Below are 26,983 nucleotides of genomic sequence, written 5' to 3'. Positions count from 1 at the left end.
GGTGACAGTGTTTCCTATCTTCAGTGCAGTGGGCAGCTGGTAGGAGGTGTTCTTATTCTCCATGGACTTTACAGTGTCCCAGAACTTTTTTGAGTTAGTGTTAGCAAATTTCTGCTTGAAAAAGCTAGCCTTGGCTTTTCTAACTGCCTGTGTATAATGGTTTCTAGCTTCCCTGAACAGCTGCATATCACGGGGGCTGTTCGATGCTAATGCAGAACGCCATATGATGTTTTTGTGTTGATGACTTGTTAGATATTACTGCACTGTCAGGACTAGAAGCACAAGCATTTCGCTACACTCACATTAACATCTGCTAACCACGTGTATGTGACCAATAAAATTTGATGTCTCCCTGACAAAGTTGATTATGCGCATTACTTTATCCATTACATCTTTTAGTTCATTGTTTAGTCTGGCACACAGCACACCCTGATGGATAAGATAGTGCAAGCCATTCATTTGGGGGGGCGATTTCCTTTAACCTGATGACCAGGCCATGCCTGCCCACGGTGTTGTGAGTACACTCATCAAAAGCCAGGGCAAAAGGTTCAGCCTGATTGAGCCCCTCTTAACCGATCCTATGCACATCATCTGCCAGTGCATGGATGAGGCAGGCTGTTGATGCAGACAGGCGCTGTTTGACAGACGCTGTTATGCTATTCAAATAAAAAAATTACCAAGAAACTGAAGATCTCGTACAACGCTGTGTGCTACTCCCTTCACAGAACAGCGCAAACAGTCTAACCAGAATAGAAAGAAGAGTGAGAGGCCTTGTTGCACAACTGAGAAAGATAACAACTACATTGGTGTGTCTAGTTTGAGAAACAGACACCTCACAAGTCCTCAACTGGCCGCGTCATTAAATAGTATATGCAACATACCAGTCTCAATGTCAACAGTGAAGAGACGATTCCGGGATACTGGCCTTCTAGGCACAGTTCCTCTGTCCAGTGTGTACTCTTTTGCCCATCTTAATCTTTTTTTCTTATTGACCAGTCTGAGATATTACTTTTTCTTTGCAACTCTGCCTAGAAGGCCAGCATCCCGGAGTCACCTCTTCACTGTTGACATTGATCAATGATCAATTACCCTTTTAAAATTATAAACTTGGATTAGCTAACACAATGTGCCATTGGAACACAGGAGTGATGATTGCTGATAATGGGCCTCTGTACGCCTATGTAGATATTCCATTAAAAATCAGCTGTTTCCAGCTGCAATAGTTATTTACAACATGAACAAAGTCTACACTGCATTTCTGATCAATTTGATATCTTAAATGGACAAAAAAAGTGCTTTTCTTTCAAAAAACAAGGACATTTCTAAGTGACCCCAAACTTTTGAATGTACACATACAGTACCAGTCAAAAGTTTGGACACACCTACTCATTCAATGATTTGTCTTTATTTGTACTATTTTCTACATTTTAGAATAATGGTGAATACATCAAAACTACAAAATAACACATATGGAAATAACAAAAAAAAGTATTAAACAGATATATTTAGATTCTTCAAAGTAGCCACCCTTTGTCTTCATAACAGCTTTGCACACTTGGCATTCTCTCAACCAGCTTCATGAGGTAGTCACCTAGAATTCATTTCAATTAACAGGTGCGCCTTGTTAAAAGTTAATTTGTGGAATTTCTTTCCTTCTTAACTTAAAACCTCTACAGGATCGGTGGGTCCTCCTCATGCTAATCCCGTTAACATAGGTTAACGGGATTAGTATGAGGTTGTAAGTAACATAACATTTTTTCCAGGACATAGACATATCTGATATTGGGAGAAAGCTTAAATTATTGTTAATCTAACTGCACTGTCCAATTTACATTAGCTATTACAGTAAAATAATACCATGCTATTGTTTGAGAATGTACAGTTATGAACTTGAAACTGTATTAATAAACAAATTACTGACATTTGGGCAGTCTTGTTATAACTTTTTGAACTTAAATGCAATGGTTCATAGAATCAGTATGACATTGCACATACACTGCTGCCATCTAGTGGCCAAACTCCAAATTTAGCCTGGGCTAGAATAATACATTATGGCCTTTCTCTTGCATTTCAAAGATGATGGTACCAGAAAATACAAAAAAAGCTTTGTATTATCTTTTACAAGATCTAATGTGTTATATTCTCCTAATTTAACATTTCCACAAACTTCAAAGTGTTTCTTTTCAAACGGTATAAAGAATATACATATCCTTGCTTCAGGTCCTTCGCTACAAGCAGTTAGATTTGGGTATGTCATTTTAGGCTAAAATTGAAAAAAAAGGGTCCGACCCTTAATAATGCGTTTGAGACAATCAGTTGTGTTGTGACAAGGTAGAGGTGGTATACAGAAGATAGCCCTATTTGGTAAAATACCAAGTCCATATTATAGCAAGAACAGCTCAAATAAACATAGAGAAACTACAGTCCATCATTACTTTAAGACATGAAGGTCAGTCTATCCGGAAAATTTAAAGAAAGCTTCTTCAAGTGCATTCTCAAAAACCATCAAGCACTATGATCAAACTGGCTCTAATGAGGACCGCCACAGGAATGGTTTTTGGTTCCAACCACCGTGTCTTTGTGAGACGCAGAGTAGGTGAACGGATGATCTCCACATGTGTAGTTCCCACCGTGAAGCATGGAGGTGGTGGTGTGATGGTGCATGCTGATGAACTTTTGGCTGGTACTGTATATTCATATATAATTTTCGAGATTAAAAAAACGTTTTCAGTGTAAATTTATTGAACAACTAAAACTAGATATAAACTACAGTGCATTCGGAATGTATTCAGATCCCTTGACTTTTTCCACGTTGTTATGTTACAGCCTTAATCTAAAACGGATTAAATAAAAATCTACACACAATACCCCATAATGACAAAGCGAAAACAGGTTTTTAGAAATGTTAGCAAATGTATTAAAAAACAAAAACAGACACCTTATTTACATAAGTATTCAGACCCTTCGATATGAGACTCAAAATTGAGCTCAGGTGCATCCTGTTTCCATTGATCATCCTTGAGATGTTTCTACAACTTGATTGGAGTCCACCTCTAGTAAATTCAATTGATTGGACATGATTTGGAAAAGGCACACATCTGTCTGTATAAAGGTCCCACAACTGACAATGCATGTCAGAGCAAAAACCAAGCCATGAGGTCGAAGGAATTGTCCGTAGAGCTCCGAGACAGGATTGTGTCAAGGCACAGATCTGGAGAAGGGTACCAAAAAATGGCTGAAGCATTGAAGGTCCCCAAGAACACAATGGCCTCCATCAATCTTAAATGTAAGAAGTTTGGAACCACCAAGACTCTTCCTAGAGCTGGCCGTCCGGCAGGCAAAACTGAGCAATCGGGGGAGAAGGGCCTTAGTCAGAGAGGTGACTAAGAACCCGAGGGTCACTTGGTTCTAAACTACTCTCAGACCATGAGAAACCAGATTCTCAGGACCTCAGACTAGGGCAAATGTTCACCTTTTAACAGGTCAACAACCTTAAGCACACATCCAGGAGTGGCTTTGAGACAAGTCTCTGAATGCTCATGTGGCCCAGCCAGAGCCCAGAACACGATCGAACATCTCTTGAGAGACCTGAAAATAGCTCTGCAGTGACAGTCGGGAATGGGATGGGAAAAACTCCCCAAACACAGGTGGGCCAAGCTTGTAGTGTCATACCAAAGACTTGAGGCTGTAATTGCTGCCAAAGGTGCTTCAACAAAGTACAGAAGTAAAGGGTCTCAATGTAAATGTGATATCAGTTTTTAATACATTTGCAAAATGTTTAATCCATTTTAAAAAGGCTGTAACGTCACAAAATGTGGAAAAAGTCAAGGGGTCTGAATACTTTCCGAATGCACTGTATGTAGAAAAGATAATGGACCTATATATTTTTTAATTAGATTATCATTGAGAACTAACAATCACCTATAAACAAGCTAGACAATCAGGGAAAATCAAACATTTTAAAAATGATGCATTCAGGAGCATTTTTGTCTTGCCATTGATTTTGTTAAAAATTCAGAGTCCCTCAGACAGCATAAGCCATAGCAAAATGTGTAGAATTGCAGGCAATTAGCTTTAAAACAGCACTTTTGTCACTGTGGCTAACAGGAGGGCTTCTAAAATTTTATATCGACCTTTATTCATTTCAACTTACCATACCCTTCAGCGGTGGAAAACCCACCCTCAATCTGCTGCACTGCTGTCCTCTCCTTCACGCTCTACTCTTTTCCAACTCTTTTCTCTCCTTTCCTGCCCTCCTTCACTCTCCTCCCCTCTGCTGACAAGACATTGTAAACAGCCTGCTTTTCGCAGACAGCTCCTTTTCCCTATTGTTTTTTTCTCCTTTCTCTCAGTCTCTGGTTATCCTGGATGCCCCCTTTGCCTTGGCCCATTTTAGTGCCAGCATGAGGCCCATAGAGTGGGGCATACACTCTCATAGCTTTACCCCACCCCCCACCCCCCACAGTCCTGTGCCAAGGTCTCATAAAACACACTCTTAAAAAAGTGACCCTTTCTCTTTCTCGCCCTTCTGTGCTTCCTCACTTTTTCACTCACATTATGTCTTCCTCCAACACGAGAAGGTGCGCTCTATTGACCTAATAAACCACTCATCTCATTCAGAGGACATTTTAGAGCCCAACATCAGATTTGAATTCTTTCAGTTACTGTAAAATGTTATTTTACATGAATTAATCATGTTAAAGACAATACCACAGGTACAAACAGCTGACAAGTCTACAGGGTGACAAACAAACAAACACACATACTGTCCATACACAGACACGCACAGACCTTTGGTGCCAGGCGGCTGCAGGTTGTCCCCGGTGAGAGAGCACCAGCCCACGGGGAAGATGTCCCGGGAGTCGTAGCGGCAGTAGTAGTCGAAAGCACCCCGCCAGCCGTCGAAGGTGACGAGCACCTCCACGCCACGCAGCGCCCCCACCGTGGCCGGGCAGATGAAGTGGGGGTTCTTGCGGTCCACTGCCTCCAGCTTCATGCCCACCTGGAAGGAGTTCTGCTCTGGGACCGGGGGCTCCTGCTGGGGTACGAGGGGAAGGGAGGTGGCAGGGACGGGAGAGGTCAGTGACAAGGGGGTGGGTAAATGTGGGATTATCCAGATGAAATGTGAAATTGTTCGGAAGCTTTATTTAGTTGGCAAATGTATATGATCACAACAAATTATTGATGTCTATCAACAATGACAAGCCACCGGGATCTGACAACTTGGATGGATTACTGACGATAATAGCGGACGATATTGCCACATCTTCAATTTAAGCCTACTAGAAAGTGTGTGCCCCCAGGCCTGGAGGGAAGCAGAAGTCATTCCACTACTTAAGAAAAGTAAAGCCCCATTTACTGGCACAAATAGCTGACCAATCAGCCTGTTAGTAAAGTTTAGGAAAAAAATAGGTTTGACCAGATACAATGCTATTTTACAGTAAACAAATTGACAACAGACTTTCAGTATGCTTATAGGGAAGGACATTCAACAAGCAACACAAACTTAGGCATAGAAACATGCATACAATACACACATGATAACATACTGTTGGAATCGGCTAAACCTTGAACATTGAGATATTAAATGAATGATAGGAAATGAAAGACACAATGCTACAAGTGAATGGTTCTCTGAAGAAAGACAGAAGGCTTTGGAATGTGTTTGATGGAGGAGAGCGATGGGTTGATATTAGGAAGACAGATGGACATTGTGTATTAGATGAAAGAGGGGTTGAGGTCAGGAGGTGAGGACAGATTCTTAATAAGAGAGTAATAAATGTTTGGAATCCTGTTACCCTCTGTAGAGCCATAAAATGTAAGGATTGGAGAGAAAGAGGAGTGTCTTAAGTGGGATGTATATAAACTGTGATGTCTGAAATGTTTTGCTGTCTGACATCATGGGCAAATCAAAAGAAATCAGCCAAGACCTCAAAAACAATTGTAGACCTCCACAAGTCTGGTTCATCCTTGGGAGCAATTTCCAAATGCCTGAAGGTACCACATGGATCTGTACAAACAATAGTACACAAGTATAAACACCATGGGACCATGCAGCCGTCATACCGCTCAGGAAGGAGACACGTTCTGTCTCCTAGAGATTACCCTCTCTAGGCTAGGGGGGCGGTATTTTCACATCCGGATGAAAAGCGTGCCCAAAGTAAACTGCCTGCTACTCAGGCCCAGAAGTTAGGATATGCATATTATTAGTAGATTTGGATAGAAAACCATCCGAAGTTTCTAAAACCGTTTGAATAATGTCTGTGAGTGTAACAGAACTTATTTGGCAGGCGAAACCCCAAGGACAAACAATCCAGGATTTTTTTGTTGTTGTTGAGGTCACTCTCTTTTCAAATGTGATTTCTATGGGGATCGAGATTTCTAAGGCACTTGCTTCCAGTTCCTATTGCTTCCACTAGATGTCAACAGTCTTTAGAAATTGGTTGATGTTTTTCCTTTGAGAAATTAAGAAGTAGGGCTGTTCAGAACGAGGGTCGAGTCTAGTGTACTGTTTGTTAGGGGTGCGCAACCTGAAAGCTCGCTCCACTTTGATTTTATCCGCTATTGAACGCAGTTTATACCGTCTGAAATTTTAGTGATTATTTACGTTAAAATATACCTACAGTTGTATTAGGAAAGTTGCTTGAAATGTTTGGACAAAGATTACAGGTAACTTATTAGATATTTTGTAGCCATGTTGCGCAAGTTGGAACCGGTGTTTTACTGGATCAAACGCGCCAAATAAATGGGCATTTTGGAGCTATAACGAAGCAATTAATCGAACAAAAGGACCATTTGTGATGTTTATGGGACATACTGGAGTGCCAACAGAAGAAGCTCGTCAAAGGTAAGGCATTAATTATATCATAATTTCTGAGTTTTGTGTCGCGCTTGGCGGGATGAAATATGACTGTCTGTGTATGTTTGATTTGCTGTCCTCAGATAATAGCATGGTTTGCTTTCGTCGTAAAGCTTTTTTGAAATCTGACACGGTGGCTGGATTAACAAGAAGTAAAGCTTTAATTTGTGATTGTATTAAAGTTAAATATTTCTAATAATTTAATTTGAGTTTGGGGCTCTGCCATTTCAACAGATGTTGTCAAATCGATCCCGTTAACGGGATTTGATCCCTAAGAATTAACGTACTTTGGTGCGAAAAGTGCAAATCAATCCCAGAACAACAACAAAGGAACTTGTGAAGATGCTGGAGGAAACAGGTACAAAAGTATCTATATCCACAGTAAAACGAGTCCTGTATTGACATAACCTGAAAGGCAGCTCAGCAAGGAAGTATCCACTGCTCCAAAACCACCATAAAAATGCCAGACTACGGTTTGCAACTGCACACAGGGACAAAGATCATACTTTTTGGAGAAATGTCCTCTGGTCTGATGAAACAAAAATAGAACTGTTTGGCCATAATGACCAATATTATGTTTGGAGGAAAAAAAGGGGAGGCTTGCAAGCCGAAGAACACCATCCGAACTGTGAAGCACGGGGGTGGCAGCAACATGTTGTGGGGATGCTTTGTTGCAGGAGAGACTGGTGCACTTCACAAAATAGATGGCATCATGAAGTAGGGAAAATGATGTGGATATATTGAAGCAACATCTCAAGATATCAGTCAGGAAGTCAAAGCTTGGTCGCAAATGGGTCTTCCAAATGGACAATGACCCCAAGCATACTTCCAAAGGTGGGGCAAAATGGCTTAAGGACAACAAAGTCAAGGTATTGGAGTGGCCATCACAAAGCCCTGACCTCAATCCTAGAAAATGTGCGGGCAGAACTGAAAAAGTATGTGAGAGCAAGGAGGGCTACAAACCTGACTCAGTTTCACCAGCTCTGTCAGGAGGAATGGGCCAAAATTCACCCAACCTATTGTGGGAAGGCTGCCTGAATCGTTTGACCCAAGTTAAACAACTTAAAGGCAACGCTACCAAATACTAATTGAGTGTATGTAAACTTCTGACCCATTGGGAATGTGATGAAAGAAATAAAAGCTGAAATAAAAACACTACTATTATTCTGACATTTCATATTCTTAAAATGAATTGGTGATCCTAACTGACCTAAGACAGGGCGTTTTTACTAAGATTAAATGTCAGGAATTGTGAAAAACTTAGTTTAAATATATTTGGCTAAGTTGTATGTAAACTTCCGACTTCAACTGTAAATACACACGTTTAATTTTGTCTGGCTTAGCATTCAAAATAAAATGAAAATGTTTTTCCTCATATGATTTAAAAAACGAGTCGTCTGGAGTAGGCAGTGCCATTAGTAAGTAAGTAAACTATGATATAACCAAAAGAGCTAATCAATTAGATTTTTCCATAAATAGACAAGTATTTACCTCTCCGTGTTTTTAATTTTTTTTTATTTAACTTAGGCAACTAGGTTGCAGAATCTTATCTATTTTTGCTAACATTCTATTGAAATTGATTGTGGTAAGTTCATTTATATTTTTTGAGATGTGAATACCAAGTACGTCTATTTTATTGGTAAACTACAAGGTAGTGTAAACGCTATTTTTTAACGATCTATATCCAACACTTGTCATTAGTTTTTAGTACAGAGAGGCTAGAAAAGTGATCAAGATCTTCAATGAGACTGTGCAGGGATCCAGATTGCAGAAAAAACTAGAGTCATCGGCAAACATTGACACTTGTTTTCATCCCCTGGATTTCTATCCCCTTGATAATGTTGTTGGATCTAATTTTAATAGCTAGCATTTCAATGGTCATAATATATACGGAGACAATGGACAGCCTTGTTTAACTCCTCTTAAAAGCTCAATACTTTCTGAGAAGTAACCATTATCTACTATTTTACACCTGGGGTTGCAGTACCCATTATATAAGAGACTCACCAAAATGAAAGTAATCCAGGCATTTATTTATAAATTCTAGTCATACTTTATCAAATGCCTTTTCAGAATCTGCTCTGAAGACCAGGCCTGGTATCTTTGATGTTTCATAATGTTCAATTGTTTCAAGTAATTGTTGTATATCATCTCCAATATATTGTCCATGTGTAAAAAAAACCTGTCTGATCGTTTTTTTTTATTCTATGTGCTATGCATTTCACCAGGATTTTCGCATAACATTGAAATGTAAGTTTTTTAAATGGACTGGATCTTTATACTTACCACCTTGGTCCTGTTTTAGTAGTAATGAAATTCTACCATTTGTATAGGAGTAAATAAAACATGCTAATAATGGATGTTTGAGTACATCAAAAAAGGCCTGATATACCTCTACTGGTATACCATCAAGCCCTGGTGTTTTTTCTGACTGAAAAGATTTTATTGTCTCAAAAAGTTCCTCTTCTGTAAGTTGGCCTTCACACAGGTCTTTCTGTAAATTTGCTAATTTTACATTATTAATTATTATTATTATTGAAAGAAATCCTTACAGTTAACATCATTCAGTGGAAATGGAGGAGACTGAAAATAAAACATTTGCTTAAAATATTTTGCTTCCTTTCAAAATATAATTTGGTGAATCATGGATGACTCCATTTGTAAGGAGCTTCTTTAAATTCTTATTGGTAGCATTTCTATGTTGTATTGAATCTTTTTTTCCCCTCACAATTTCCCATCCAATATGTTTGTAATACATTACACTTGATCGTTCTTGAAAACTACCTCCATTTTTTGTTTTTTCCTTTTGTGCCTCTATAGTACAGTGTCCATTTGCTAAACTGCTTTTGTTTTAATGATGAGTATTGTATTGAATTGTACCTCTAAAGGTACATTTAAAAGTGTCTCATACAATAAGGGAACTGCCGTACCTATTTTGTGCAAAAAAAGTCAATTATGAACTATTTTGTCATAGTTAAGAACAAATTGTCATCAAATAGGCTTTGATAAAATGTCCAATATCCCTGTCCACGTGGAAATTCTGTAGAGTTATAAGGAGGCCAATTAGATGGAGGTTCGATTACATTCGTTCTCCTATTATCACTTTTTTTTTAAACTTACTAGGAAGTAATCAAGACGGCTAGCTTGATTAAGCCTCCTTCGGGTATATATCTCACTAGGTCAGGGTTTTTCAGCCTACATATAACCACTAATTCAAATGTATCCATGATCCCCTTAAGTGCTTGAGGAGGATAGTTTGTAGAGTGATATCTTTTACGACCCATTGAGGTACTTAAAACCGTATTATAATCTCCCACCATAATAATAGATGAATTTGTTGCTTACGAGCTCAATAGATTATTATATACATTTTCAAAGAAGTTTGCCCCGTATAAATGAATTCGACAGATCTGTTTTAGGTCCAATAGCATATTACAAATAATAATAACAATCTTCCTTGCGGATCTGTTTGCACAGTCAGATCAAAATTTGTATGAATTCGTATAATCACCCCTTTTGAGTTTCTTTGCCCATGACAAAAAAATATTTCTCCCTTCCAGTCCTTTTTTCAGCTAACCTCATCTACAGTGGGGCAAAAAAGTATTTAGTCAGCCACCAATTGTGCAAGTTCTCCCACATAAAAAGATGAGGCCTGTAATTTTCATCATAGGTACACTTCAACTATGATAGACAAAATGAGAAAAAAAATCCAGAAAATCACATTGTATGATTTTTAATGAATTTATTTGCAAATTATGGTGAAATAACAAAATAACAAAAGTCAATAACAAAAGTTTCTCAATACTTTGTTATATACCCTTTGTTGGCAATGACAGAGGTCAAACGGTCACACTGTAAGTCTTCACACTGTTGCTGGTATTTTGGCCCATTCCTCCATGCAGATCTCCTCTAGAGCATTGATGTTTTGGGGCTGTTGCTGGGCAACACAGACTTTCAACTCCCCCCAAATATTTTCTATGGGGTTGAGATCTGGAGACTGGCTAGGCCACTCCAGGACCTTGAAATGCTTCTTATGAAGCCACTCCTTCATTGCCCGGGCGGTGTGTTTGGGATCATTGTCATGCTGAAAGACCCAGCCACGTTTCATCTTCAATGCTTTTACTGATGGAAGGAGGTTTTCACTCAAAATCTCACGATTACATGGCCCCATTCCTTCTTTCCTTTACACGGATCAGTCGTCCTGGTCCCTTTGCAGAAAAACAGCCCCAAAGCATGATGGTTCCACCGCCATGCTTCACTGTAGGTATGGTGTTCTTTGGATGCAACTCGGCATTCTTTGTCCTCCAAACACGACGAGTTGAGTTTTTACCAAAAAGTTATATTTTGGTTTCATCTGACCATATGACATTCTCCCAATCTTCTTCTGGATCATCCAAATGCTCTCTAGCAAACTTCAGACGGGCCTGGACATGTACTGTCTTAAGCAGGGGGACACGTCTGGCACTGCAGGATTTGAGTCCCTGGCGGCGTAGTGTGTTACTGATGGTAGGCTTTGTTACTTTGGTCCCAGCTCTCTGCAAGTCATTCACTAGGTCCCCCCATGTGGTTCTGGGATTTTTGCTCACCGTTCTTGTGATCATTTTGACCCCACGGGGTGAGATCTTGCGTGGAGCCCCAGATCGAGGGAGATTATCAGTGGTCTCGTATGTCTTCCATTTCCTAATAATTGCTCCCACAGTTGATTTCTTCAAACCAAGCTGCTTACCTATTGCAGGTTCAGGTCTACAATTTTGTTTCTGGTGTCCTTTGACAGCTCTTTGGTCTTGGCCATAGTGGAGTTTGGAGTGTGACTGTTTGAGGTTGTGGACAGGTGTCTTTTATACTGACAACAAGTTCAAACAGGTGCCATTAATACAGGTAATGAGTGGAGGACAGGTCTTACAGGTCTGTGAGACAGAAATCTTGCTTGTTTGTAGGTGACCAAATACTTATTTTCCACCATATTTGCAAATAAATTCATTTTTTTTTTTAAATCTAATTTTGTCTGTCATAGTTGAAGTGTACCTATGATGCAAATTACAGGCCTCTCATCTTTTTAAGTGGGAGAACTTGCACAATTGGTGGCTGACAAAATATTTTTTTGCCCCACTGTATATTTGTAGAATCAGTTTCTTTCTCTTTTAGCCATGTAAAAATATATATTTTTTAATGATCTGCTAAGCCATTACAATTATAACTGGCTATACTTATTTCCCCACTTGCCATATTGATACCCAAGTTTCAATTATACTTAACACAAGCAATGTTTGTAAACTTACCATTAAAAAGCACCATGATGATTCAGTGTCAATATAGTTGTACCATAATAATTTGCACTGTTAAGCATACTGTAACTTTGTAAACTTTTAATTGTCCTAATATTCCACCCATTAAAACCTCCCCCCATGTCTAGGTCTGTTGTCACTAAGACCATCAGACCATCTCCCTGACTCATGACGCACCTTTGCACCCTTTGCGTTGGCCAGAGGGGAATGAGGGTGGTCCGGTGATAACATAAATATCTATGAGGGTGCTTTTTAGGATAACTAATGAAATAACATAGGGAAAACAGTCTGAAAAAAAAGTTACAATAATGGATCATAGAAATAGTAACAGTACAATCTTATAAATGCATGCTCATATTTAGAAAGTCCTAGCAAGGCTATAAGCATGTCAGCCCAGCCTGCTCAGTTCAATGGATACAATTGTATGTGAACCCTTTAGAATTACCTGGATTTCTGCATAAACTGGTATCTGATAATCTAGGTCACAACAATAGACAAACACAGTCTGCTTAAACTAATAACACACAATTATAATTGTTCATGTCTTTATTGAACACGCCATTCTGTTGTTGATTTACTTCTGTCTTTTGGGTTGTTGTCCTGTTGCGTTTCAATTGGTCTAACATTACCCTCCAAAATGTCTAACATTACCCTCCAAAATGTCCAAAATGTCTTGATATGTCTTGATAAACTTGGGAATTAATTTTTCCATCGATGATAGCAAACTGTCCAGTCCTTGAGGCAGCAAAGCAGCCCCAAACCATCATGCTCCTTCCACAATTGTTTACAGTTGGGAATAGGTTTTGATGTTGGTGTGCTGTGCTGTGCCTTTTTTCCCTCCACACACAGTGTTGTTTGTTCCTTCCAAACAACAACTTTAGTTTCATCTGTTCACAGAATATTTTGCCAGTACCGCTGTGGAACATCCAGGTGCTCTTTTGCGAACTTCAGATGTTTCTTTTTTTGGGCAGCTTCTTCCATGGTGTCCTTCAATGAACACCATTCTTATTTAGTGTTTTACGTATTGTAGACTCGTCAACAGAGATGATAGCATCTTCCAGGGATTTCTGTAAGTCTTTAGCTGACACTCTAGCATTCTTCTTAACCTCATTGAGCATTCTGTGCTGTGCTCTTGCAGTCATCTTTGCAGGACGGCCACTCCTAGGGAGAGTAGCAACTGTGCTGAAATTTCGCCATTTCTCAAGGCAACAATTCTTAATCGTAGTTCTGACATCTCTTTTGTTCGAGGCACGGTTTACATCAGCCAATGATTCTTGTGAATAGCAAACTCAAATTCTGTCAGTGTTTTTATGGGGCAGGGCATCTTTAACCAAAATCTCCAATCTCGTCTCATTAATTCGACACCAGGTTCGTTGACTCCTGACTCCAATTAGCTTTTGGGGTTTCACATACTTTTTGCAACCTACACTGTGCATGTTTAAATTATGTATTCAACATAAACAAGAAAAATACAATAATTTGTGTGTTAGTTTAAGCACACTGTGTTTGTCTATATTGTTGTGACTTAGATGAAGATCAGATCAAATTTTATGTCAAATTTATGCAGAAATCCAGGTAATTCCATAGGGTTCACATACTGTTTTTGCCACTCTATATATATAATCGCAAGACCAGTTCTTAATGTCCATTACATGCAGGACATATTTCATGTAGTCCTCATTATATCCTGTTTAATTCCACAACAAAAAAAAACAAAGGAAAAAGAAACAGATTCTAACGGCCGCTAATGCCGGCAAGTAAAATGTATCTTGGGGATCACACTACCCATAAAGGAATACACAAGTTTAACTTACAATCGACTGACACAGCCATGGCACGATAGCCAAGAATACATACAGTACTGACAATCCAGAGCGAGTAAACCTGTAAAAACCTGTAAACCTCTCTCCACCCATACACATTTACATTTTTATTCCAGGGTCGTTGCTCTATCACCTCGGCTGTTTTACAGCTAGGCCCAGTGGCAAATTTAGGTATAGGCAACAATGGGCACCCGCCCAGGGCGGCATCTTGCCGGGGGCAGCACGGTGAGGTTGTGCGATCGAACGGACATTTGCGCGATTGGTTTTCTATCGCTCATTTGCACGTCACGTCAATGATATCATGTCACCGCGTGGGACTGTGGGTCAATTAACCTTGTCGGAGTGGCCTTCCTGATTCTAATTTGTGAGCTATGCAGGCTACTGCCTGGGAAGGTCTCCCACTCAGAAGTGTGAGATGGGGAGGGAGGCGGGGGTAGGTTGACCTCAGGTCTCCCCACTGGAAGCCAGAGGTAGGGGGAGCGGGGGAATCTATCAAATAGCGCACCTTTGTACAGTACTAATGTAATTAGCCAAATCAGTCACACTACTAAATGCTACCAATTAAACCACAATTCATTCATTATACTGTTATATATAGTTTCACAGACATATTGTAGCATTTTTTTCTGGTTTGTGCGAAATCGTTAAGAATAATATAAAACCAGTCTGCACACCACCAAGGTGAATTGGTTTAGTCTTGACTCTTGGTTGACAGTGTTGGGGGATGGGTAATGTAGTCTTGACTCTTGGTTGACAGTGTTGGGGGATGGGTAATGTAGTCTTGACTCTTGGTCGACAGTGTTGGGGGATGGGTAATGTAGTCTTGACTCTTGGTTGACAGTGTTGGGGGATGGGTAATGTAGTCTTGACTCTTGGTCGACAGTGTTGGGGGATGGGTAATATAGTCTTGACTCTTGGTCGACAGTGTTGGGGGATGGGTAATGTAGTCTTGACTCTTGGTTGACAGTGTTGGGGGATGGGTAAATGTAGTCTTGACTCTTGGTCGACAGTGTTGGGGGATGGGAAATGTATTGATGCTCGAGTGCCAAATCAACACACGTTTCCATTTGTCTTTGTTACTTCTTTTTGATATTTATGAGTCTTATTTTTGTACATATTTTTAGTGTGTATATGTGTACAGGTATGCCTTATAAACAGGTCTATATCGAGAGCGTGTGCTGCTTTGTGACAGGTACCTTGTGAAAGATGCGTGCTGGGGCCATTTCGGCTCCGTTGAGTGTTTTTAGAAGGAACATGGGCCAGGAGGATGCGTTCAGACGGAAGCCTGTGGGAGAAATAGACTGTCAAAAAAACTCTCATCCAAACACAGTAGACGAGACCCTTCACACTATTACGCAAAGGTGTACTTACTTTTATTTTATTTTTTAACTTGGCATGTCACTTAAGAACAAATTCTTATTTACAATGGCGGTCTACAATGGCCAAACCCGGACGACGCTGGGCCAATTGTGCGCCGCCCTGTGGGACTCTCAATCACGGCCGTTTGTGATACAGCCTGGAAAATAAATACAGCCTAGAAACCAAATGGATGCAAATGGGCCAAAACAGGGAGGGACTTACATTAATTTGTCCAATAAGAAACTCTCGTTTATTTACAAAAATATTTCCCCCTGCAAAACGTTGTACAACAGTGTGCACTAATAAATAAGTATATATCAGTCTGGTGTAAACCTAACTGAGGAAGATAAGTAGCACTGTGTGATAGCAAACAATTTAAAGATCCAAGATGATAATTTTTTTTTTTAAATAGGGCGCATCATATCCATAATGGGTATGTAGTATCGAGAGTCTGACTGTGTGTGTGACTGTGTGAAAATGTGTTTCTCTCTCCTCCTCACCCAATGGCGGCTGCAGCATGCCCGTGCTCTTCTCGCAGTTGCCGATAGGCTGGATTTCAGACGAGTCCACCAGGCGCCAGAAGTCGTTCTTGTTGTCGGAGCCGTCAAGGCGCAGACGCAGCCGCGATCCCGTCAGGCCCACCACTGTTGCAATGCAGGTTGACGTTGTATTCCGAGGGTCCTGCGCCTCCAGCTTCATGCCCGCCTTGAACTCATTCACTGGAGGTGTTGCACCCTGGAGAGGTAAGGGAAGGTCAGAGAGGCATGCAATGATGCTGGACAGATTCAACATGCTGAGATAGGAAGACGGCATCAAGCAAGACTAAGTATCGAAGGTGAGTTGAACTCACGCTGTGGTGACGAGGTAGCCCTGCACGCAACTTGAAATCAGTGTCACCCCTCGACCCAAGAGGGAATTTCTTCTTAGCCTAATGGTTCCCTAAAAAAATCCTGCCACTTAGCAAATTTCAGGTCTTGTGAGTGGAAATGTGAATGTTGTGAGCATTCTGTGCAACTTGCACACGTTTACTGCGAACACTGGCTGTACCCACTTTAATTACAGTTTTAGACAGTAGCCAAGCAGGCTATTAGAGCATAATATAGGCCTATCAAAAAGGCCTACAAACAAAACCAATGAAGCAACATGGAAATAGCTATTGATTTCTATTATATATATATATATCCTACAGTCATAAAACATTATGCAGGGCTTGACATGAACCTTTGAGCAACTTGTCCTTCAGACCAGGAGGACAGATTTTGTACCTGTCCAAAAGCTCAAGTCACCAAATAATAAATGGTTTGTAGCCTAAACACCAAATAGGTGACTGAACATTGTGTTGCATGATGGAAGAAACCACTTTACAAAATAACATTAATTATTATTACCATACAGAGAATCAAACAAAAACGCAGGCTACCCATTAGCTACTTTGCATATTCAAGCCTGTCTCAAAATACAACACTGACTAACTTTTCAAAGAAGACTAGATATATACAGATTTTCTGCTCGTGTAGGAAGCAACCACTCCCCCCTTGCTGATAAATTAGCTATTTGTGGGTCTTTGCACCGCCTGTCAATTCATCATTGCGGCAGTCCTGGTGTTGCGCAGCCAAGCAGCTTAGAGGGAACATTGGTTAAGACGTTGGTCTTCCTGAGCTACATATAGATGCTGCACATTGTCACTGGTGAGACTTCGGCTGTCAGGGTTAACCTATATCTCATATTGCTTGTTGGTCATAATTCTTACAAACTCTGTAAATGCCATGGTTTGTGGAATGGCTTAAAATAATTTCAGGAGCAGAAGGTTCACATAGGGTAGTAGCATGCCTTGACATGAGATTTTGGTGAGGAGGATATACTGTAGTCTGATTAGGGGGGCTTACCTGTCTGAAGCAGTGGGCAGGTGCAGCACTAGCACCTGTTTCCTTTAGGTATTTGTCCCAACTGAAGTGCCCTGTGGGACAGAATAAGCACAATGGCTGCTTTATGTTGTCTACCGTTATGTTTTTGTGTGAATGGGTGTGGTTTTGGGGTTCAGTGTTATGGTATGTGCTAGTGTTAAGGTGTCCCCATCCTTCCCAGCCGAAACCGTTCGGAAGAGTTTGTGCATATATTATGACAACATTTTGGGACGTGTTTGTTCGTTTTGAACTTCAGTAAGTTTTTTTCTCTCTCAGTTGTTCGGGGGCACATTTATTTCTTGAGGCAAGCCGAAGTCTACGCCCCTTCATTGGTGAACAGTAGGGATTCTTCAGTCGTCTTTGCTGTCATTCAACAAGAGACGACTCATTTTCATGCAAATTTTTTCATTGAGAAATACTGCACCAAATATCTTAGTTAGATGTAAAATTGCGTGACTAAGATCGCCTCTGCAAAAACGTCCAAATTAATTACAGATATCTTAAGACTAATTCTGACTTTTTTGGGGGAAGTGTATACTGACTACGGCATCTCAAAATGGACAAACAGTACTATTGCCGCTTTCTTCTCATTTTTCAAGCGAAGGTATTTTAAGGTAGAATGCTTAGCACACTTGTTCGGTTCACCTAGCCGACTTGGGATAGTCGCCAGCCACCTGAAGCAAGCTGACGCCTTTAGAACAGTGTTATAGCCAGGAACCGGTTCAGGGAACAGAACCAAAAACAGCGACATTTTTTCAAGGAACAGAAACGGGTTAGAAAGTGATCCATACTGTTTTGGAACAGAACCAATATTTCAAAACAATCTAAGCAAAGCCCTCACTCAGTCACTCAGAAACATATTCCAGTATCTGCTTGCAAGTTGAAAATCTTTTCCAGTGTGTGTGTGTGTTTAGCCTACCTGCCCCTCCGAAGTATCGGCTACTGTACTGACATTACAAGCGTGATTCAGATGATAGGGAGAGATTTTTAATTAGCAAGAGAAGAATGGATTAACTTTTTCAATGCTAGTTAAGGATACTATAGACCTAGTTATCACGTTTCACGTTAAGATTGTCTTACCAAAAAAAAAAGGTAAGACATGTTTTTAATTCTGGTGCCGCTTTGCGCACACAAGCTTGATTACCATGTAGCGCAAGCTTTTTAGCTATATAGGTCAAAGGACATTCAAAGTTCCTCTATAGAAGCTGCTCCTCCTAGGTATAATTCTGGGGACCAGATAATGCGCTCTCACCACTGGTGTCCCCCAGGGCTCTGTTCTAGGCCCTCTCCTATTCTCGCTATACACCAAGTCACTTGGCTCTGTCATAACCTCACATGGTCTCTCCTATCATTGCTATGCAGACGACACACAATTAATCTTCTCCTTTCCCCCTTCTGATGACCAGGTGGCGAATCGCATCTCTGCATGTCTGGCAGACATATCAGTGTGGATGACGGATCACCATCTCAAGCTGAACTTCGGCAAGACGGAGCTGCTCTTCCTCCCGGGGAAGGACTGCCCGTTCCATGATCTCGCCATCACGGTTGACAACTCCATTGTGTCCTCCTCCCAGAGCGCTAAGAACCTTGGCGTGATCTTGGACAACACCCTGTCGTTCTCAACTAACATCAAGGCGGTGGCCCGTTCCTGTAGGTTCATGCTCTACAACATCCGCAGAGTACGACCCTGCCTCACACAGGAAGCGGCGCAGGTCCTAATCCAGGCACTTGTCATCTCCCGTCTGGATTACTGCAACTCGCTGTTGGCTGGGCTCCCTGCCTGTGCCATTAAACCCCTACAACTCATCCAGAACGCCGCAGCCCGTCTAGTGTTCAACCTTCCCAAGTTCTCTCACGTCACCCCGCTCCTCCGCTCTCTCCACTGGCTTCCAGTTGAAGCTCGCATCCGCTACAAGACCATGGTGCTTGCCTACGGAGCTGTGAGGGGAACGGCACCTCAGTACCTCCAGGCTCTGATCAGGCCCTACACCCAAATAAGGGCACTGCGTTCATCCACCTCTGGCCTGCTCGTCTCCCTACCACTGAGGAAGTACAGTTCCCGCTCAGCCCAGTCAAAACTGTTCGCTGCTCTGGCTCCCCAATGGTGGAACAAACTCCCTCACGACGCCAGGACAGCGGAGTCAATCACCACCTTCCGGAGACACCTGAAACCCCACCTCTTTAAGGAATACTTAGGATAGGATAAAGTAATCCTTCTCACCCCCCCCCCCTCCTTAAAATATTTAGATGCACTATTGTAAAGTGGCTGTTCCACTGGATGTCATAAGGTGAATGCACCGCACCAATTTGTAAGTCGCTCTGGATAAGAGCGTCTGCTAAATGACTTAAATGTAAATGTAAATAATGCATGTCATAAGATGCCCAGTGCTTCAAGCCTCCTCCTCAGCCCCCTGCTGCTCTCTCCTCACCCCGCAAGATTTTTGTCGCAATAATTTAATGAGCTAAATGTAGAAAATAAAAAATGATTTAACAGGTTAAAAAAAAGGTACAGAAAATAATATAAAGCGGTACTTTTTTGGGATTCGAACCGGTTCAGAACTTTATTTTGCTGGCCGGAAAGGCGGAACGGAACGAAACAAAATGGTGGTTCTGTTCAGAACGAAACAATTGGAAAATAATTTGTTCCAACCCCTGGTTATGACTGATATGTATGCGTTTGATTCATAATGTTGTTTTCATTCAACAGTGATTCATCTGAGAAAGTTGGTGTGTGTGATAATGTACCTCCTTGGTACTGCGATGGGACCCGGGAGGGACGGCCACTTCGGGCATGCTTGATCCGCCTGCCATCTCTCCACTCAATAGCTAGAGAGAGCAGGGCACAACGTTTCAGAGACACACTTAACCTCAAAGGCTAGCCGACACCATTCAATGAAACTATCTATTCATAACTAGAATAAATACACTTGATCTTTAGCAACAGTCAATGAGATGTGTGAGGCCAAACTATCACATCAGCATCTGAGACTTCTATACACACATTAAAGTAGGCTAAATAGAGGACCCTTCTTGAGCAGCATCCTTAGAAGATGTACATTAAGCTTTTCAAATGGACAATTGCATTCCATTTCTTAACATGACAGCGAGCGGTCGCATCGGCACTTCGCTCCGCAGGTAGTATAACTTTTTCATTACATTTCATTATAGTACAACGGTTTGATTTGTCTAATCTTAGCAATTTCTTCTTAGCTAGCTACATTGCCGTCTTTGTATCAAAGATAATTGTGTAGTCTAGAGCGATTTTCTAGGTTAGCTAGCCAGCTATTGTCGTTCTTTTAACACAACATAACGTAAACAACACTGCTAGCTAGCCAGCTAGCCCCCGAATAGCAGCACTGCAGAAACTATTACACTCAACGGAACGACTTGATTAGTGTAGTGTCAACAACGCAGCCACTGCCAGCTAGCCTACAAAGTCAACAACGCAGCCACTGCCAGCTAGCCTACTTCAGCAGTACTGTATCATTTTAATCATTTTAGTCAATAAGATTCTTGCTACGTAAGCTTAACTTTCTGAACATTCGAGACGTGTAGTCCACTTGTCATTCCAATCTCCTTTGCATTAGCGTAGCCTCTTCTGTAGCCTGTCAACTATGTGTCTGTCTATCCCTGTTCTCTCCTCTCTGCACAGACCATACAAACGCTCCACACCGCGTGGCCGCGGACACCCTAAACTGGTGGTCCCAGCACGCACGACCCACGTGGAGTTCCAGGTCTCCGGTAGCCTCTGGAACTGCCGATCTGCGGCCAACAAGGCAGAGTTCATCTCAGCCTATGCCTCCCTCCAATCCCTCGACTTCTTGGCACTGACGGAAACATGGATCACCACAGACAACACTGCTACTCCTACTGCTCTCTCTTCGTCCGCCCACGTGTTCTCGCACACCCCGAGAGCTTCTGGTCAGCGGGGTGGTGGCACCGGGATCCTCATCTCTCCCAAGTGGTCATTCTCTCTTTCTCCCCTTACCCATTTGTCTATCGCCTCCTTTGAATTCCATGCTGTCACAGTTACCAGCCCTTTCAAGCTTAACATCCTTATCATTTATCGCCCTCCAGGTTCCCTCGGAGAGTTCATCAATGAGCTTGATGCCTTGAAAAGCTCCTTTCCTGAGGATGGCTCACCTCTCACAGTGCTGGGCGACTTTAACCTCCCCGCGTCTACCTTTGACTCATTCCTCTCTGCCTCCTTCTTTCCACCCCACTCCTCTCCTCTTTTGACCTCACCCTCTCACCTCCCCCCCCCCTACTCACAAGGCAGGCAATACACTCGACCTCATCTTTACTAGATGCTGTTCTTCCACTAACCTCATTGCAACTCCCCTCCAAGTCTCCGACCACTACCTTGTATCCTTTTCCCTCTCGCTCTCATCGAACACCTCCCACACTGCCCCTACTCGGATGGTATCGCGCCGTCCCAACCTTCGCTCTCTCTCCCCCGCTACTCTCTCCTCTTCCATCCTATCATCTCTTCCCTCTGCTCAAACCTTCTCCAACCTATCTCCTGATAATGCCTCCTCAACCCTCCTCTCCTCCCTTTCTGTATCCTTTGACTCTATATGTCCCCTATCCTCCAGGCCGGCTCTGTCCTCCCCTCCCGCCCCGTGGCTCGACGACTCATTGCGAGCTCACAGAACAGGGCTCCGGGCAGCCGAGCGGAAATGGAGGAAAACTCGCCTCCCTGCGGACCTGGCATCCTTTCACTCCCTCCTCTCTACATTTTCCTCCTCTGTCTCTGCTGCTAAAGCCATTTTCTACCACTCTAAATTCCAAGCATCTGCCTCTAACCCTAGGAAGCTCTTTGCCACCTTCTCCTCCCTCCTGAATCCACCCCCCCCTCCTCCCTCTCTGCAGATGACTTCGTCAACCATTTTGAAAAGGTCGACGACATCCGATCCTCGTTTGCTAAGTCAAACGGCACCGCTGGTTCTGCTCACACTGCCCTACCCTGTGCTCTGACCTCTTTCTCCCCTCTCTCTCCAGATGAAATCTCGCGTCTTGTGACGGCCGGCCGCCCAACAACCTGCCCGCTTGACCCTATCCCCTCCTCTCTTCTCCAGACCATTTCCGGAGACCTTCTCCCTTACCTCACCTCGCTCATCAACTCATCCCTGACCGCTGGCTACGTCCCTTCCGTCTTCAAGAGAGCGAGAGTTGCACCCCTTCTGAAAAAACCTACACTCGATCCCTCCGATGTCAACAACTACAGACCAGTATCCCTTCTTTCTTTTCTCTCCAAAACTCTTGAACGTGCCGTCCTTGGCCAGCTCTCCCGCTATCTCTCTCTGAATGACCTTCTTGATCCAAATCAGTCAGGTTTCAAGACTAGTCATTCAACTGAGACTGCTCTTCTCTGTATCACGGAGGCGCTCCGCACTGCTAAAGCTAACTCTCTCTCCTCTGCTCTCATCCTTCTAGACCTATCGGCTGCCTTCGATACTGTGAACCATCAGATCCTCCTCTCCACCCTCTCCGAGTTGGGCATCTCCGGCGCGGCCCACGCTTGGATTGCGTCCTACCTGACAGGTCGCTCCTACCAGGTGGCGTGGCGAGAATCTGTCTCCTCACCACGCGCTCTCACCACTGGTGTCCCCCAGGGCTCTGTTCTAGGCCCTCTCCTATTCTCGCTATACACCAAGTCACTTGGCTCTGTCATAACCTCACATGGTCTCTCCTATCATTGCTATGCAGACGACACACAATTAATCTTCTCCTTTCCCCCTTCTGATGACCAGGTGGCGAATCGCATCTCTGCATGTCTGGCAGACATATCAGTGTGGATGACGGATCACCTCCTCAAGCTGAACCTCGGCAAGACGGAGCTGCTCTTCCTCCCGGGGAAGGACTGCCCGTTCCATGATCTCGCCATCACGGTTGACAACTCCATTGTGTCCTCCTCCCAGAGCGCTAAGAACCTTGGCGTGATCCTGGACAACACCCTGTCGTTCTCAACTAACATCAAGGCGGTGGCCCGTTCCTGTAGGTTCATGCTATACAACATCCGCAGAGTACGACCCTGCCTCACACAGGAAGCGGCGCAGGTCCTAATCCAGGCACTTGTCATCTCCCGTCTGGATTACTGCAACTCGCTGTTGGCTGGGCTCCCTGCCTGTGCCATTAAACCCCTACAACTCATCCAGAACGCCGCAGCCCGTCTGGTGTTCAACCTTCCCAAGTTCTCTCACGTCACCCCGCTCCTCCGCTCTCTCCACTGGCTTCCAGTTGAAGCTCGCATCCGCTACAAGACCATGGTGCTTGCCTACGGAGCTGTGAGGGGAACGGCACCTCAGTACCTCCAGGCTATGATCAGGCCCTACACCCAAACAAGGGCACTGCGTTCATCCACCTCTGGCCTGCTCGCCTCCCTACCACTGAGGAAGTACAGTTCCCGCTCAGCCCAGTCAAAACTGTTCGCTGCTCTGGCCCCCCAATGGTGGAACAAACTCCCTCACGACGCCAGGACAGCGGAGTCAATCACCACCTTCCGGAGACACCTGAAACCCCACCTCTTTAAGGAATACCTAGGATAGGATAAGTAATCCTTCTCACCCCCCCCTTTAAGATTTAGATGCACTATTGTAAAGTGACTGTTCTACTGGATGTCATAAGGTGAATGCACCAATTTGTAAGTCGCTCTGGATAACAGCGTCTGCTAAATGACTTAAATGTAATGTAAATGATTACCTTTTTGTGGCACTGGTTTCTTCATGCTCCAGTAATACTAAGTTCAAGACACAATAGTCCACTCTCTAAAGAAGGGAAACGAGAGGGGAAAAAAACATTGAAGTAAACACAAACCATTTGATACTGCCCTCTTCATGTTAGGTCAGAATTTAGGTCCAATATGGACCTTTCTTGTACATTAGTGTTCAAGAAGCCAGTCTGGTGTAGCCTATACTAGTGCTAGCCTGGTTAGCCTTTTAAGGGTGATTCCAGCATTATGGACATTACATTTGCACGCACAAATCTAAATTAAATTTCTAACAGAATGGACAAGCAAAATAGAAATTAAAGTGTTGATGAGCTGAAATAAAAGATCCCAGAAATTACCCACGTGCCCAAAAAGCTTTTCTCTCAAATCTTGTGCACAAGTTGTACATACCTGTTAGTGAGCAATTCTACTTTGCTAAAGTAATCCATCCAACTGACAGGGGTGGAATATCAAGAAGCTGATTAAACAGTATGATCATTACACAGGTGCACCTTGTGCTGGGGACAATAGAAGGCCATTCCAAAATGTGCAGTTTTGTCACACAACACAATGCGCCACAGATGTCTCAAGTTGAGGGAGTGTGCAATTGGAATGCTGACTGCAGGAATGTCCACCAGAGCTGTTGCCAGAGAATTTAATGTTTATTTCTCTACCATAAGCTGCCTCCAAACTTGTTTTAGAGAATTTGGCAGTACGTCCAACCGGCCTCACAAATCACAGACCACGTGTAACCATGCTCGCCCAGGACTTTTTCACCTGTGGAATCGTTCACCTGGACAGCTGGTGAAACTGTGGGTTTTCACAACCAAAGAATTTCTGCACAAACTGTCAGAAACCTCACCAGGGTCTTGACCTGACTGCAGTTTGGCGTCGTAACCGACCTCATAAGGCAAATGCTCACCTCACATGGCCACTGGCACGCTAAAGAAGTGTGCTCTTTATGGATGAATCCCAGATTCAACTGTACTGGGCAGATGGCAGACAAGCGTGTATGGCGTTGTGTGGGCGAGCGGTTTGCAGATGTCAATGCCACAAGGTGGTGGTGGGGTAAAGGAATGGGAAGGTATAAGCTACAAAAATATAAAACGCAACATGCAACCATTTCAAATATTTTACTGTTACAGTTCCTAAGCAAATCAGTCAATTTAAATAAATTCATTGGGCCCCAATTATGAATTTCACATAACGGGGGAATACAGATATGCATCCGTTGGTCACAGATACCTTAAAAAAAAAAAGTAGGGGCGTGGGTCAGAACCTGTCAGTATCTGGTGTGCAGCGTGACACATCGCCTTCACATAGAGTTGATCAAGCTGTTGATTGTGGCCTGTGCAATGTTGTCCCACTCCTCTTCACAATGGCTGTGCAAAGTTTCTAGATATTGGCGGGGAACTGGAACACGCCGTCGTACACGTTCCAGAGCATCCCAAACATGCTCAACGGATGACATGTCCTGTGAATATGCAGGCCATGGAAGAACTGGGACATTTTCAGCTTCCAGGGATTGTGTACAGATCCTTGCGACATGGAGTCGGGCATTATGCTGAAACATGAGAGGATGGTGACGGATGAATGGCACGACAATGGCCCTGACAATCTCATCAGTGTCTCTGTGTACTCAAATTGCCATTGATAAAATGAAATTGTGTTCGTTGTCCGTAGCTTATGCCTGCCCATACCATAACCCCACCACTACAATGGGGCACTCTGTTCACAGCGTTAACATCAACAAACCGCTCACCCACACGACACAATACACGTGGCCTGCGGTTGAGGCCGGGTTGGACGTACTGCAAGCTTCTTGATATGCCACACCTGTCAGGTGGATTATCTTGGCAAAGTAGAAATTCTGACTAACAGGGATATAAACAAATTTTGTCCATAACATTTTATAGAAATAAGCTTTTTGTGCATATTTCTGAGATCTTTAATTTCAGCTCATGAAACTTTTTTTTTGCAGTGGCGGCCACGATTTAGCAGCATTGTTGACTCGCTGCTTAATGCATATAAGGGAAACACTGACCAACACTGACCACCTAAGGTTGGATACCGTCATACCTTAGGCCGTGACCCCCCCCTCCTCCTCCCAGAGCCGAAAAGCCATGAAATACAATTGACTGAAATATCTTTGACTTGGCCTCCTGTAATGTTCAAAATTCATACAATTTCCTACTTATACATTTCAAAAAGCATGAACTCCAACATATAGACCGTAAGGATAATTATGGACGCGTTTCATTTGGCAATGACTAACTTCATTTGTGGATGCTCAGGTTGACTTCCCCACGGATTGCGCTTAACGCTCTCCACTTCTGTAGGCCAGGCAGGGGGTTGGCGTTGGAGGCAGACGACAGGGTACAACAAAGAGGTGGCCCCAGCTGTCAGCAGACCTCGGTCACCCACCCAAACACACTCAGGGCTCACTGTTGACACAGCAGCTCTGGGAGAATCAGAAAACTCACTCGTTGGGGTATTGACAAAACAAGAGGACCCAGACTGGAGAAACAGAATGGGTAACATTATAGCCAATATAGGGTATTCATTTCAAGTGGTCACCATCTGTTTTGGATCTTAAAAATGATCTAAAGTCAGTGTTGTTTATGACACAGTACACTGTGAATGATTTTTCTTGTACCTTTATTTAACTAGGCAAGTCAGTTAAGAACAAAATCTTATTTACAACGGTGACCAGACAGGGGATGTCTGGCTGGCTATCCTTGACTTGAGAGGATTTGGCCCCTAACCCTGAGCTTAGGTTAACTACCAGTTGGCTACGACACACAGGCTGAAATTATATTGGTCCTCAAAGTAGACTAGATTTGCAGTCACAGCTACTCACGAATCCTGTGTTTATACAATGCATGCAGCCAGGCCATTGAAATGAATAGCAGATAAAGGCAAATTGACTAATTAATGCATATTTACCAAGTAGCCACACTAAACACGCCAACCATTTAAATATATATCAACAACAAAGTATCCTTGTAGACTTCCTGTTTTTTCTCCTTAACTGGTTTAGAATA

General features: G+C 42.8%; 1 protein-coding gene across 1 annotated transcript in view; it reads right to left on the bottom strand.

The window, feature by feature from the left end:
- The window catches only part of LOC123997470 (polycomb protein SCMH1-like), a 45,641-nt gene that overhangs the window by 17,682 nt on the left and 976 nt on the right, over window positions 1–26,983 (bottom strand). Inside the window, exons 2-8 of the mRNA XM_046301746.1 lie at window positions 26,215–26,400; window positions 23,933–23,997; window positions 19,976–20,056; window positions 17,213–17,283; window positions 15,827–16,061; window positions 15,164–15,252; window positions 4,792–5,035 (exon numbers count right to left, since the gene is read on the bottom strand). Of these exons, the coding sequence (XP_046157702.1) occupies window positions 4,792–5,035; window positions 15,164–15,252; window positions 15,827–16,061; window positions 17,213–17,283; window positions 19,976–20,056; window positions 23,933–23,957 (745 nt within the window). The 5' untranslated portion in view covers window positions 23,958–23,997; window positions 26,215–26,400. The remainder of the gene's footprint in view (window positions 1–4,791; window positions 5,036–15,163; window positions 15,253–15,826; window positions 16,062–17,212; window positions 17,284–19,975; window positions 20,057–23,932; window positions 23,998–26,214; window positions 26,401–26,983) is intronic.

This window comes from Oncorhynchus gorbuscha, linkage group LG15 (genome assembly GCF_021184085.1).
Source record: "Oncorhynchus gorbuscha isolate QuinsamMale2020 ecotype Even-year linkage group LG15, OgorEven_v1.0, whole genome shotgun sequence".
NCBI lineage: Eukaryota > Metazoa > Chordata > Actinopteri > Salmoniformes > Salmonidae > Oncorhynchus > Oncorhynchus gorbuscha.
Note: the sequence above shows the minus strand (reverse complement) of the source record. Positions and strands in the feature narration are given on the sequence as shown.